The 14,886-nt window shown below is 45.8% G+C and overlaps 1 protein-coding gene across 1 annotated transcript in view; it reads left to right on the top strand.

The window, feature by feature from the left end:
- Position 1: 1 nt before the first annotated feature.
- The window catches only part of SBSPON (somatomedin B and thrombospondin, type 1 domain containing), a gene marked incomplete at its 5' end in the record, with an annotated part of 40,087 nt that continues 25,202 nt past the window's right edge, over positions 2 to 14,886 (top strand). Inside the window, 2 exons of the mRNA XM_011982008.1 lie at positions 2 to 128; positions 11,818 to 12,012. Coding sequence (XP_011837398.1) covers positions 2 to 128; positions 11,818 to 12,012 — 322 coding nt within the window. The remainder of the gene's footprint in view (positions 129 to 11,817; positions 12,013 to 14,886) is intronic.

Raw genomic sequence — 14,886 nt, forward strand, 5'->3', positions numbered from 1 at the left:
TCCCGGCCGGGACCCCGCCTGCTTCGCCCGCGGCTGGAGGCTGGACAGGGTCTACGGGACGTGTTTCTGCGACCAAGCCTGTCGCCTCACCGGGGACTGCTGCTTCGACTACGACAGGGCGTGCCCAGGTGGGTGGCCAGGCCGAGGGTGGGGCGCCGGTCGTTCGCCTGCAACCAGCGGGCACAGGACAGGGCGCTGTGCCAAGGACCTCAGCCCCTGAGCCAGGTGTCCTCCAGCCCCTTCCCTCCTGGCGTGCCAGCCCCTCTATCCCCACCCATCCCCACCACTGCCATCCAGGTACGCCTGGCTCCATTCATCCTAGAGTCTCCCAGTCCCCTCCTAGACAGCGAAGTGTCCTCCCCACAACCCCCAGACAGAGCAAAGCCTGGATGGAAGGGCTGGATCCCGCTGTTCTCCTGGAGGGGAGCCGGGTGACCAAATCTCCGACTCAGGAACTCCATTTGGATAGGGCCACCTCTGGCTGGCACAGATGGCACTGACAGATAACGGGCATGTCCCTGGGCCAGGCTCCACCATCTTCATTCTGTTAACCCTCGGGGATCTTTGGGGCTGGTGAGGGGTGATGAGGGCAGGATTGTATAATCTTCCCACTTTGTGCCAAGGGCGTGTTCTGGGAAGGTATTAATACTTTCTTCTGAAGAGCAAGGTCTTAAAAAACTGAAGGTGTCCTCATCTCTGGACCCCAAAATGTAGCACAGGCTCTTTTTCCTAGGAGGTGTACAGTATGTTCTTGGAATTCAATTTTCTCTATACAGCATGACAAGGATTGTATCTCGAGGTCCCTATTATGTTGTTATCTTGCTGGTTTTCCTTTAGGGTCAGTCTTTTTCAACTTTAGATTTCCCACAGTATCTCACAGTTCCTTGCCCCTGTAAGGGCTCAATAAAAACTGGTTTAATTGACTTAAAAGATAAAGGAACAAATGATGAGTACAGCCCTGAGGAACAAGGTGTACCTGAGAGAAGCCAGCCATGGAAGTAGAAGTCGCTCTGCTCCTGTTAATCACATCATCCCCAAAGCCACACAGATGTTAGGGTTCGAGCTGAAGGATCCCGGCCTGTGGGATCCTCAGCATTTTCTGGGGCTATGCCATTCCCTGGGCAACCAGATACCCAGTGGCGGAGGGCACCCCTCCTGCCTCTGTGCTGTTTGAAGAGGGCTTCAGCCGGCCGCCAGGCCCGATGCTGAAAGAACACACTTGAAAGCATTAAGATTTTTTGACCCTGGTTGAAAGCTAATGATTTACCTGTGAATATTGATATTCTTTTTGATAGTTTTTTGATAAGCTTCTTTCCCTTTCTGGCTGCAAGGCCAGAGTATTTTACTACTAAAGTAAGATGGAAGAGTCAGCTATTTAGGAAATGCAGCGCCCTTGAGCCAGGTGTCTCCAGCCCCTCCTCACAGCATCCTAAACTGTCGGCCTCATTTCCCTGTATAACTCAAGCAAAGCCTCTCTCATGAGGGGCTTGCCTATGTTTTAAAGGTAATGATGGAATTCCTGTGGCCCAGTTAGTGTCCCCTGATCTGTGGTAAGCGCAGGGAGAGAGAAGTGATGAAGATTCAGTCTCTGCTCTCTAGGACTTTCTACTCTAGCCGGGAAACCTGTGCAAACCCCTGTTAGACACACTTAGCACTGAAATAGGTGATCCAGGAGCTGACCTGGAAGGGAGCACTTAAAAGACCCAGGGAATTCAAGGAAGACTCCCCTGAGGAAGTAATGGGTGAGCCTGGACCTGCAGAATGAGGAAGAGGCCTGCCGGAGGAGGGAGAGGCAGGCTGTAGGAGGGAAGCCCAATGTCACAGTCCAGCAGTTACTGTGGACGTCACCTGCTTGTGCCAGGCCTTGTGCTAGGCCTTGAGGCCAAAATGGTGAACAGGACAGATGCTGGAGGCAGCCAGATCTGGAGAGATGCAGGCACATAAGAGGGATGAGGAGGAGACAAGGCGAATGTCTCGAGAAGAACTTGCTTTCTAGTGAGACCTAACAGTGCTCCCAGGAATTGCAAAACCCTCAGTCTTTATTTGGTCAAAAAGAAATTGCTTATTTTCGATCTAGGCGGTAGAATAGTGTGACAAAGAGCTTATGGTTTTGGAGTCGGGATTTAGTGGCTAAGTACAGAAGCGGTGAGACGGCCTGCTGTCTTTTGAAGCTCTCAGAAATCACTGTAAGTGTGTGCCCCGGAGAAGAGCTGTGAGTTGGCAAAAAGGAGATAGTGTCAGATTGAATTTTAAAAGGAGCATATTCTGAAGCCCGCAATACCCTGTGGCAGAGTCAGTAGAGGACCTTGCAGGCCTAGAAGGAAGCAGGTGTGGGACTAAAAAGCTCTGTGTTGAGAAATTCTCTGTGTCTGAAGTTTCTTGCAAAGGGAGGAGGAAAATAAAGACAGTTGGAAGGTGGCCACTTGGTGGGACTGAGTCTGCCCCTCTGAGGGTGAGAGCAGAGAGCCGGGAGCTGAGAGGCCCGGCCTGCTTAGCCCTGGACCCACGCCACAACCATATGGACCATGGCTCCTGGCCTCCTGGGCCCAGAGCTGACCTGGCAGCTGGAAGCTGGTTTGGGGCAACTCCTGGAATGCAGCCTTTCCTCTCACAGAGTCTAAGTCTCAAATATTTGTTTTTTATTTGTGATTTTTTTTTTTTTAATCCCAGAAGTAACCTGAATGCCTCAATTTTGCCTCTAAAGTCAGAATCCCGGGTTCGACCTTTACCCTGGTGCTGTTTGGCTTTGTGACTTTGGAAAAGTCACCCTCGTGGGGCCTAAAGCACCTCATTAAAGGGGAATGAATGATACTGCCAGGCAGTAGTGACTCATGCCTATAATCCCAGCACAGTGGGAGGCCAAGGCAGACGGATTGTCTGAGCTCAGGAGTTTGAGACCAGCCTAGCCAACATGGCGAAACGCTTTTTCTTCTAAAAAGACAAAAATTAGCTGGGTGTGGTAGCGCACCTGTAGTCTGAACTACCCAGAAGGCTGAGGTGGGAGGATCACCTGAGCCCAGGAGGTAGAGACTGCAGTGAGTTGCGATCACGCCACTGCTCTCCAGCCTGGGCCACAGAGTAAAACTCTGTCTCAAAAAAAGGTGAGGGCAGGAGAGATGAAACCACTGTGTGGGACTGTGGAGTTGACAGAAGGAGGCTACACTGCACCTGGCTTGTGGTAGACATTTAGGTAGCAAATGTACTGTCGGTTGGCTCTTAGCACTAGTGGACAGCGGAGAATATTTTATTTGATTAAATATTTACATCATAATTTTCTGACAACATGTTGCTATAATTTATATTTGTTAATATTAAATCATAAACACATTATATTCAACTCACACCATGTGCCAGATACTTAATACTTTGTCTCACTTAATCCTCCCAACAATTTTTTTTTTTTTTTTTTTTTTGAGAAGGAGTCTCATTTACTCTATCACCCAGGCTGGAGTATAGTGGCGTGATCTTGGCTCATTGTAACCCCCGCCTTCCAGGTTCAAGCGATTCTCTTGCCTCAGCTTCTTGAGTAGCTGGAATTACAGGCGCCCGCCACCATGCCCGGCTAATTTTTTTGTAATTTTAGTAGAAACAAGATTTCACCATGTTGGCCAGGCTGGTTTCAATCTCCTTACCTCAAGTGATCCACCTGCCTTGGCCTCCCAAAGTGCTGGGATTACAGGTGTGAGCTACCACGCCCAGGCATCCCAACAATTCTTAAGAACAGCAGGTCAGATCCACAAACCCATATGACAATCCCAATCTAAAAAGTGTTAACATTTTAAAGTTTTTTCATAACTCATTTGGTGGCAAAAATCTCACCTGACTTGCACTGATAGAACGATATTGATAATCTTTGTTTATATTTTGCGTCAAAAATATTAATATATTTTTCAAGGAACTGCTCCAGACCCTGCTAAGGAGAGGCGAACACTCCAAATAAGGTACATAGACTGTATTCCCTTTCTAAGATCCGGGAAGTCCTGAGTTCTGAGACTCAACTGTCTCAAGCATTTGGGAAAAGAACCTGGTGACCTATACTAGTATTTTTATAGACAGAACAGTTAAGGCTTTCCAAGGGTTTCCATTACTCAAGTTAACACCAATGAGCAGAGCTGAGATCTGAAGTGCCTGATTTCAGACTGCCAATTGCCACATATATTTGTGCCAATTTATGGCTATTATTTATTCCTGGATAAATCAGGTTTCAGCATCTCAGAACCCTCAGTTACTCTATGCCCATAGAACCATTCTGCCTCTTAGAATCTCTTCTTCTCTCTCTCTCTTTTTTTCTTTTTGAGACGGGATCTAATTCTGTCACCTAGGCTGGAGTGCAGTGGTGTGATCTCAGCTCATTGCAACCTCCACACCTCTGCTTCACAGGCTCAAGTCCATCTTCCCACCTCAGCTCCCTGAGTAGCTGGGACTACAGACGTGTGTGCTGCCAAGCCTGGCTATTTTTTGTGGAGATGAAGTTTCACCATGTTGCCCAAGCTGATCTCCAATTCCTAGGCTCAAGCAATCTGCCTGCCTTGGCCTCCCAACATGCTGGGATTACAGGTGTGAGCCATGGCGCCTGGCCCTCTTTTCCTGCTTACCCATTATATTACCTATTGTTGCTACCTAAAGCCTTTTTTGACTGATATTACATTCAACGTGAATGGAAAATGTAACTGAGTCAGTATAACTAAGCATGCTTTACTTCTATTGCTTCTGATTTTTTCATCTTGATAAATGCAGTATTATTATTGTTATTATGTGGCTAAGAGATTAAATACTGGCATTTCTTTTTCTAAGTAAGAAGACTTTTTTTCTCATGTAAAAACTAAAATGTTGTTGAATCTATACAGTTACTAAACTGTCAAATACATCTGTTCGGGAATGATCTCAGGAAATCTCATTACGACAATGGCATGAGTTTCAACACCAAGGGAGCATCACGGCTCCCTTCCTACCTCCACTAAAAAAGGGATGGAAAATTCTCCACTGGCTGTGCCTTACCAGGGATGGGGAAAAGTAGAGTAGGGGAACAGATCCAAGTTACCCTGCCCTGGAAGAACTTCTTGGAAGACTTGCTAATGAAGTGGGTAACACCCCCAATCTCTAATTCTCCAACTGGGCTCCTAGAGTTTGCATTTTCTAAGATCGTAGAACAGTAGTTGCATTAGATCATTGATTGGCAGCTTAAGGAGAGGGTAATAATTAACCCAAGTGAAGCAGGACAAACATTGAATAGCCTATATGGGCTGGTGTCTTCTCCTAGATTTATGGAGAGTCTAGGAAACAAACTAGCCAAAGTCTGATGACATCATATCTGGAGGGAAAGAGGCACCATGCTTGAAAATATAGGCTCCAAACTCACCCAAAGGAAAGATGCCAGAGTCTACGATGATTTACAGAGTTGAGGCTTTATAGGAGCCAGAACAGTCTGAGAGACGTCGCCTTTGGCTTTAAAGAAAAAAAAAATGAGCGGGGCCTGCCTGGAGCCAGTATTCAAATGGACTTGACTTAGTAGAATTTGGCTGCGGCCCTGGGTGAGCAGTGAAGGAGGGTCAAGTTGTTAACACTTAACATTTACTCCATACCAGGCACTCTCCCAAGCACTTCACAGTTATTAACTTACTTGATCCCACAACCCGCTGAAGTTATTCCTCATTCTGGTCTCATTTTACATACGAGGTAAACAAGGCACGGACAGGTTCGGTAACTTGTCCGAAGTCACAGTGCTAATAAGTGGTGTAGTGAGATTTGAAGCCAGGTCCTCCGGATCCAGAGCCCACATGTCAAAACATGATGTTTTTCTGCCTCAGAGAAATGAGGTCTTATGAGAAGCAGTGTGCTTTGCGGGGTAGGCCCCACATGAACACCAGCAGAGTGAGCAAGCCTTCTCCCTCCATCTACTCGGGGCCCCTCGAGGGCAGGGTGTGTCTTGCTCGTCTTCATAAACCCCAATGGCTATCATGATGCCACTTCATAATGTTTGTCAAAAGAGTGTGAGCAGTCGTCCCACCCATCCCCACCGGGGGATGTTGTCCATGGCTTCAGATGACACTGCCATCCAGGGTGTTGCCACATTTCCTTTATAAAAGATTTTCCTTCCTTTGTATATATTTTGTATACAAACATATACAAAATATATGTTTGTTGCAGAAAATTTGGAAAATACAGAAAAGCACAAAACAAGAAAACAACTCACCTGGAAACCTGTTACCCAGAAAAAAAAAAGTACTATTTTCTTTTTTATTCATATATTTTTTTCCCCTGGGTTACATAGTGTATAAAATTCTATTTATCAAATGACACAGCCCATATAATCTTGCTAGTACTTCAGGAACTAGTCCAGTAAATGTCTCAAAAGAAAAAAAAAAAACAAAAAACACCCTTTGGGGGCCAGATAGCATGGTTTCCGCAAGAGGGGGAAAAAAGTCTTGATCATTTTTTTGAGCTTTCTGATGGAGTAATAGGCACTTGGGGAACGTAGTCTCATTTGGCTTTCAGAGAAGCTTTGACAAGGTTCTACAGAAAGAGGAATACACATGGAGAAAGAGAAAGGAAGATGATGGCCAGGCACGGTGGCTCATGCCTGTAATCCCAGCACTTTGGGAGGCCGAGGTGGGCGGCTCACCTGAAGTCAGGAGTTCGAGACCAGCCTGGTCAACATGGCAAAACCCCGTCTCTACTAAAAATACAAAAAATTAGCCAGGCATGGAGGTGCGCTCCTATAATCCCAACTACTCGGGAGGCTGAAGCATGAAAATCGCTTGAACTCAGGAGGCGGAGGTTGCAGTGAGTTGAGATCGCACCACTGCACTCTAGCCTGGGTGACAGAGCAAGACTCTGTCTCCAAAAAAAAAAAAAAGAAAAGGGAGATGACATATATTTAAATTTTTGTCACTATGAGGTGTGCATGTGTGGGTGTTGGGGGATAATAGGACCAGATTTTTTTTCTTCCACAGAATGTGAAGAAACAATAGCTGTGCATAAACGGGTACTACTGTGGGTATGGTATAAGAACATTTCCTTAGGAATGATTAGGACTATTTGAACTTCACAGTGTGAGGGAGAAAGCACTTGTTTGTGGGTGGTCTTAAAGTTTTAGATGGCAAAGAGCCAATAGGCAGGGCTAGATTACAAAGGAGAGTGCTTGAGTCTCTGTGATTAACCAAGGAGACACCATTACATGAAAACAAGAACAACGCCTCACATCGAAGAAGAAATAGTTCAAACTCTCTTTATAAAATGAATGGCTCTGGCTGTCGGCTCATTTTGTTGCTCTCTGTGTGCATGTATTTGGCATCGCCTAGAAAAGCATTTGAAAAAATATGTACATTTTAAAATGACCCTTTGGTACCTAAAGGCTGAGAATAGGGTGTCTTGCTCTGGCTGGCACAACTTCCTGAGCTGTGAACAGACCTAGAGAAAGTCCAGTGGTAACTCCGAGATGAGAAGTGCCTAGAAAGATGGGTCCAAAAGCGGAAGACATGACCTTGAAGAGTCTGGCTGGGAGGAAAGGAGACCTCCCCAAACCATGAGTGGCACAGACCACGTCAGACCATGAGTGGTACAGAAAAGGTAAGCGTGGATTATTATGTTTTTAAACATATTCTGAAATTCTTGAGTGAGGGAAATTTGGATCAGATGAAAGGAAATGCCATGTTATGGCACAGATAATAAAAGTAAAGAAGCTTGTTACTTTCAAAATGTGGTCCTGGCAGGAGATATACATAGATCAGAATGGATCTAAAGGACTCGCAGCTGCCAGGAGAAGCTTGGACCTACCTGATCTTTAGGCACAGAAAACAGTGCTCCTTCCAATGGACACCCTTGGGGCCATTGCTGCCAGGAGAGCCCAAACTCTGGGCCAGACTAAGAATTCCCATGGGTTTGACTGTGGGGGCTTCTGATTTGTTTGTGTCCTTCCACCCTACTTCCTTCCTTTGCTGGAGCCTCCATCAGGGCTTTGGTTTCTAACAAATGATATGAACAGATCAGAGTCTGTTTCAATGTAGAACATTATCTAGGGAGGAGGGGAAACATACCCAATGCCATTTCATTCATTCATTCATTCGTTCATTCATTCATTCATTCAATGAATATGATTAAGCACCTACCACGTGCCAAGTGCCAGGAATGAAATAAAAAACTATCATGATCCTCAGGGGCATCAACAATAAACACAACAAATGAATATGTAATTATGAATTATGGCAATGCTACAAGGGAAGGAATACCAAGCTCTGAGAGGAAATGTGTGTGTGTGTGTGTGTGTGTGTGTGTGTGTGTGTCTGTGTCGTGGGGCTGGGCGAAGACTAGAAAAAGCTGGCCAGAAAAAGACTCCCTGAAGAGGAAATAGTCTGGGAATTAAAGGGTGAGTGGGACCCAGCTATGCCCAGTGTGGGGAGAATATTCCCAGCAGAGTAAAAATGTGTACAAGGGTCCCAGGGTGGGAAAGAGCTTGGTGTGTTCAAGGGGTAAAGAGACCCATGTGGCTGAACTTGGAGCAGAGATGGGCGGTGAAGTGCAGGTGGAAGTGGAAGGTCAGGCAGAGGCCAGGTTACGCAGGAATGGAAGCTTGTAGGTCACAGCAGGGAGTTCGGATGTCAGATGAAATCCAAATGAAATGAGGGAGTTTAAGTCATTTATTCTTTTAAAAAATTAGTGATCCGTCTTTTAAAGTAATTGTACTTGGACGTGACTGGCTATCTCCATTAGGACTGTGAAAATGTGCTGCTCTTGTGTGTGATTCATTACTGAGATATATCACTTATTCTCCTTTGGCTGTGGTAGGAATCTCTGATAGCTGGAAAGCTCTTGAGAAAGGGGGACCAGTTGGTAAATGGGCAAGGACTTGATAATTCCTTGCACTCTGAATCTATATCCATTATCTCACTCTCCAATGAGCTGAGAGCCAGAGGTGCCTGCCAGGCCTTCAGCAGAGCTTTTAAGTGTCTATTTTCTGTCTGTGCTCTCTTCTGTCTGCTTCTCTGACTCTGTTCTCCACTCCTCTATGGTGCTTGAGATCACCTCACAAATAAATTGCTTGCATTTAAATCCATGTCTCACAGGCTGCTTCTGGGGAGACCCAACCCGAATATTAACTTGAGTTTAAACAAAGAAGAAAAGAAAAGAGAAAGCTTACCGAGCTTCTTGGCACCCATTAAATCTAGGCTTTCTTCTCCTAAAAGGGGTGGATGATGTCATCAAATTCTAACTCTGAAGCAACTGAGAAGCTGTGACAAACTTGGAGTCAAAGGCCACCATGCCACTCCTAGGTGCCACAGTCTGTCGGCTCCATTAACAGCTGGTGAAACTCAAGTGAAGATTGAGAAGGTCAGATTGTAAAAAGAATATTTTGATATGCTGTGAATAGATGTGAATTAGATAAGCTAGTGGGAAAGGGGACACGAATACTATTGGAATCGTCCAGAAGGAAATCTGTGTCAGGCAGCCATAATAAATGACTTGTAATAAATCTGTCAGAAGTTTCCTTACTTCATACCCTATCCTCCATGACCAAAGATCTCTTGTGATCTATGATGGCTTGCAATCCAAATAATCAAAAGTTCACAAGCTAACCAAGAATAGAATCTTTGGTGCAGTATAGGAATAAATACTTCTTAATTTATTTCATCTTCTGACACAAAATATTTTGTGAAACACCTTTTTATTCCTGTAATTCTGAGTGAGTGTTTTTTATTTTGTCTCATAATGAAGCTATTGAGATGTCATTGTTCTGGGCCCTACAACTTTCTGATTCTCTTTATGGAGCTTTTAAAATCATGGATTGGAAAAATAGGATATAGCGTTTTGCTAAGGACAAACTGTAACCAACAGGAACAACTTGATGCAGTGATTAATTCTGTAATTTTGAGGACTGCAACTGTGAGACCAAACCAAATACAAGAAACAAATACTAGACAAGAGACACATATGATGATGGAATCCTGGGAGGCTAAGTTCAGTCAGAAAACCCTCCCCAGTGTCATCTTTTACCGTAAGAACTGAGTCTAACTCAAGGCCATATTACTAAGTTCTGAGTTAAGGCTATGGCAAAATTGTATTTTATAGTGATGTCCAAATGTTAATCTTTGAAACAAGTGCATTCTTTTGTATGCCTTATTAAGTATTGTTCAAGCCTAACACATCACAGCAGGACTAGCTAGACTCAAGGCTGAAGTTGGAAGAAAAGAGGTATTGAAATAATGAAGGATAGAAGGAATCCTTCTCAATCAGCTCGCAGCCTAGGGGATCTCTTTCAATGCCTTTTGCTTCGATGGGCCAATGAAATTATGAAATCATGAAAATAAAAAGGGAAGGGCTAACAAGAGCCAACAAAAGCAGGAAGTGACCTGTTAGTGGTTTTCTGAAAGATGTAGGTATGCATGGCGGATATTGAGAATGAACTCTAACGTGGCTCATTCTGGCTTCTTTAGGTAGTCGACTTGTGATACCTATAGGTATTTAGTTGATGAATGAAAGCATGTTTTAAACTAGTTTGGAAATTTTAAAAATACTGACATGTTTATGTTGCTTGGGACCCTTTTTATGTCAGGGGTAGCTATGTGCTGCCAAATCACATGTCCTCCGAAAACTATAAATGCAGAAGTTCAAATCAAGCTTTCAAAGAAGTCAGAGTGCTAATTCTTGTGGGAAACACTATGAATTGGAAAGTACGAGGATGACAGGAAAGTGGATCACACTTCAAGGGAAAAAAAGGTTTGGCATCTAGGTCATGGGCACGTCTTCTGTCTTCTGGTTCTTTCCTTTTCTTATATTTAATTTTAAATCCTGAAATAATTCAATGTAAAAGCTGATTACAGTCTGAGACACATTAGAACTTTGAATGAGAAAGTTAAATGTGACGCCATATTGATTTTATGGTCATGGTGAGGAAATTGCATTTTTAAATTACATCTTCAGATTTGGTAAGTGGACTTCAGAATCAAGGAAGGAGAATGGCTTTAGTTGTCCATCAGGGGAATCCTAATACGTATTGCTGGACTCCAGGGAGCAGCCCAGTGCACGGCTGGCTGCCGAGAAACCAGCTGAGCCCCACGCCGACCAAATTGTGTGGAAAAGCGTAGACCAACAGCACAAAGACTCCAGGGCCAGATTCTTGGCCTGACTCTGCCTCTTCATGCGTGACCGTGAATACTCTTTACCTCTCTGGGCCCTGGTGGCTCATCTCTAAACTCCAACCCTCATAGTTTACAAGTCTACAAGCCATGGAGAAAGAAAATAGAGTAAACAGGAGAAACTTAAAGTATAGGGGTCCCTATGCATGGCCCTAAGCCCTGTTTCTTATGAAGACACATTTGCTGAGAAGAATTGACCTGGGTAAGTGATGGGATTGTTGGTGGGTGAAATACATTTTCTTTTTCATACCTTCTTTTTTGTTTATGTTGTCTATGATGAGAATGTCTTGTTATAATAAAAATGTTATGGGCAGGGGCAAATAAAGTTAATATCAAGGAAAAACAAAAGCAAATATCTGATCTCGGCCCAGGGAGTATGAGAAATTCCCCTGAAAGCATCCGTCTCTTCTGCTTGGGTGTGTTTCCCTGGGTCAGACCCACATTTAGGATCCACGGGTATCCAACTGCTTCTAAGGGCTACCAGGTTATCAATTCACCATCAGGGTGGGCAGGTGGAGTCAGTGTCAACTGGGACCTGCTGAGGCTTTGTGTGCATCTCCTGATACAGGGCCTGGGGCCAGGCGAAGTTTACATGGGGCTAAACTCAGCTGTTTGTGTTGGCGGGAACAGCCTGACAACCTGGCGGGATTTGCTCAGGTGAGCGTCCTTTTGTGCTGTTTTTCAGCTCGCCCATGCTTCGTGGGGGAATGGAGCCCCTGGAGTGGTTGTGCAGACCAGTGCAAGCCTACAACCCGTGTGCGGAGGCGCTCTGTGCAGCAGGAGCCTCAGAACGGTGGGGCGCCCTGCCCACCCCTGGAAGAGAGAGCCGGCTGCCTGGAGTACTCCACCCCGCAGGGCCAGAACTGCGGGCACTCCTATGGTACTGATGTTTTCATGGTTGCTACCTTTGTTATCTGTGATGACTTTTTGACCACTTCATCCCATAAAAGGCCATATGCTGTGCCAGGGAAAGTTCCATCCACCACAGGGAGTGGGATGGGCCAGGCTGCCCAAAGTAGATAGGAAGCTCAGGAAATGCTTAATAAAGGAATTATGGCCAGCTGTGCAAACGCCTGCCTTTCCCTCACTTCCCTTCGTGTGTTTTATAATCCGATGGCCCATTCTCATTGTGCATGGGCTCAGTAATGAAATAAACCGCATGCTTGTGGTTTTGAGTGAACTCAATCAAGCTAGTCATGAAGGACTTTAGATAGGAGGATGACATTTCACACAGCATAGTAAGTGTCCAGGAAGGATAACGCTATTTCACCTTCCACTGCAATTCCTGTTTCATTATGCACACTCACACATGTGGGAAAATCGCAGAAAAATCACAGAATTCTAAACAATGATAAAATGATTGTTTTATTATTATTGTTATTATTATTTATTATTACTATTTTTGAGATGGAGTCTCGCTCTGTCACCTGGGCTGGAGGGTAGTAGCATGATCTTGACTCACTGCAAGTTCTGCCTCCCGGGTTCATGCCATTCTTCTCCCTCAGCCTCCCAAGTAGCTGGGACTACAGGCACCCGCCACCAGGCCCAGCTAATTTTTTGTATTTTTTAGTAGACACAGGGTTTCACTGTGTTAGCTAGGATGGTCTCGATCGCCTGACCTCGTGATCCACCTGCCTTAGCCTCCCAAAGTGCTGGGATTACAGGCGTGAGCCACTGCACCCGGCGTTTTATTATTATTTTTAAATGATTCCTTTTACCTGCCTCTCCTCTCAAGACTGGATTGGGGCTAAAGTAATTTGAAAAGATCACTCTGGTTTTGGAGTGGCCAATGGAGGGGCCAGGAATCGGCTCATTAATGAGCCAGAGACCGTACAAGGCTCACAGAGAAATAAATGAAAAAGTTAATGTGTTGATCTGCATTGAATCCAATAGGGCAAACACTGACTTCTCAGGATAGCAAAAACCATATGTTTCTCATAGGAATGTGGAAATTTCATGTCAACACAATCCTTATAAAGCCATTTTGTTCCTTCTTTTTTTCCACACACGAATATTTATTGAGAGTCTACTTGATGCCAGGTGCTGGGCTGGGCACTGGGGTCACGATGGTGAGAGAAGTTGATGTGGAGCCTGCTGTCAGGTAGATCATAGCCTAGTGAGAGGGGTGCAATCATCAGATAATCCAGGGAGTTAATGGATTTACAGCTGCAGTAATTGGTGCAACCTGTAGAAAACAAGTGAGAGGTGCAGGGAGCTCTCAGCGGGTGTAATCAGGTGATTCCCCTTGGTCTTGAGGGAAAAGGAAGAGGAGGGGCTTCCCTGGAGATGGGGCTGAGGTATGTAGACTGCCCAGGCTGGCAGACTAGTGCGGTTAAACCTGATGGCCAGGTGTAGAGGGTTTGAGGGATTTGGAAGCTGATCAAGGGAAAAGCTGTATCCACGAGAGGCAGTAGCACAGCAAGCTTTACTGGGCAGTGCTTGGACAGGGCTGCATGAGAGGGGCCGCCCTCACAGCATGAGACTTTTCAGAGGCTTATGGTGGGCTGGGGAGAAGGGCACAGCAGCTCCTGGGGGAGAGGGAGACTGGAAAGGGGCCTTAAATGTCAAGGTGAGGTCATCCAGCAGCACAGTGGGGAGTCTCTTGGTCAGAGACCTCAGAAGGGCAGCAGCATCTTGGGGTCTGATAACACAAGGCCTATCAGTGGCCAACAGATGCTGGGTATAGTTTCACAGGTGTGCAGGCAGGCAGGCCTAGGTGGCTAAAAATCTGCCTATTTGGCTATTTAAAAACAGTTGCATGTGTAAAAAATTTGAATTTTGTGCCAGCATGTTTGCGAGCTAAAGGGTCTTAGCCTAGCATGAGGAATAAGCATCTTTGGCTCTTTTATGTAACATGGGGGAGCGCAAGGCCTGCACCCAATTGGCAAAGGAAGGTTGGCGTGTGGGGCGCACAGAGAACACCCTATTTGGGATTCTGGGCTTTATCTTTGGGGTATTCTTTGCAGGTGAGAAGATCACTCTGGTAGTGGAGTGGCAAGTGGAGGGGCCAGAGTATTGTTCCCCATTGATGCGGAGGTCATATTAAGGTCACAGGGAGATCACTGAGCGCTTCAGGCATGGTTGCTCACAGACATATGCCCAGTCGCTTTCAGAGACACTACACAAACGGCTCGGGGAGGAAGACGCTGTGGGACATTGTGGATGTTTTTGTGGTTCTTAAAAGCCAGTGCCAACCTATCAGGTAAAAGCAGCCCACCTACTCCTGTGCCGTGCCTGACTGCTAGAGGGTTCCTTCAGCACATCAGGCTCTTCAGTGGGGCACCAGGCTGTCGCGCTCCCCTTCCCAGCCCTGGCTCTCTACCCAGGACAATGCAGGAAGTTGTTAGCGACTATGTCTTAGCATATCTGTACTGAACAGCCTCCTTCCCTACTATCATAAAATAAAAGATGTCAGCTTGGGAAGAGAGGAGAAATCTCTACTTGAGGGAGGGCGGCTGGCATTTGCAGTCCTGACTTTGGTCCCCAGCATTCCCCTCCTATTGGAGATGTCTTGGTGATGATTACTCCTGTCACAAGCTAGTTGGGGAAGACAGGACCCCTCCAACAACCCTGTCTGGTGATTCCTAACAGGTGGTCCTGGAGCAGCAGCATCAGGATCTGCTTCCTCAGCCTCACCCACCCAGACCCATGAGATCATAATCCCTGCATGTGGGCCCAGCACTCTGCATTCTAGCAAGGCTTCCAGGGGCTTCGGATGCTCACTGGAGTTTGAGAGCCACTGCTGTAGCCCAAG

Source organism: Mandrillus leucophaeus, unplaced genomic scaffold, assembly GCF_000951045.1.
Source record: "Mandrillus leucophaeus isolate KB7577 unplaced genomic scaffold, Mleu.le_1.0 Scaffold233, whole genome shotgun sequence".
In the NCBI taxonomy this organism is placed as follows: domain Eukaryota; kingdom Metazoa; phylum Chordata; class Mammalia; order Primates; family Cercopithecidae; genus Mandrillus; species Mandrillus leucophaeus.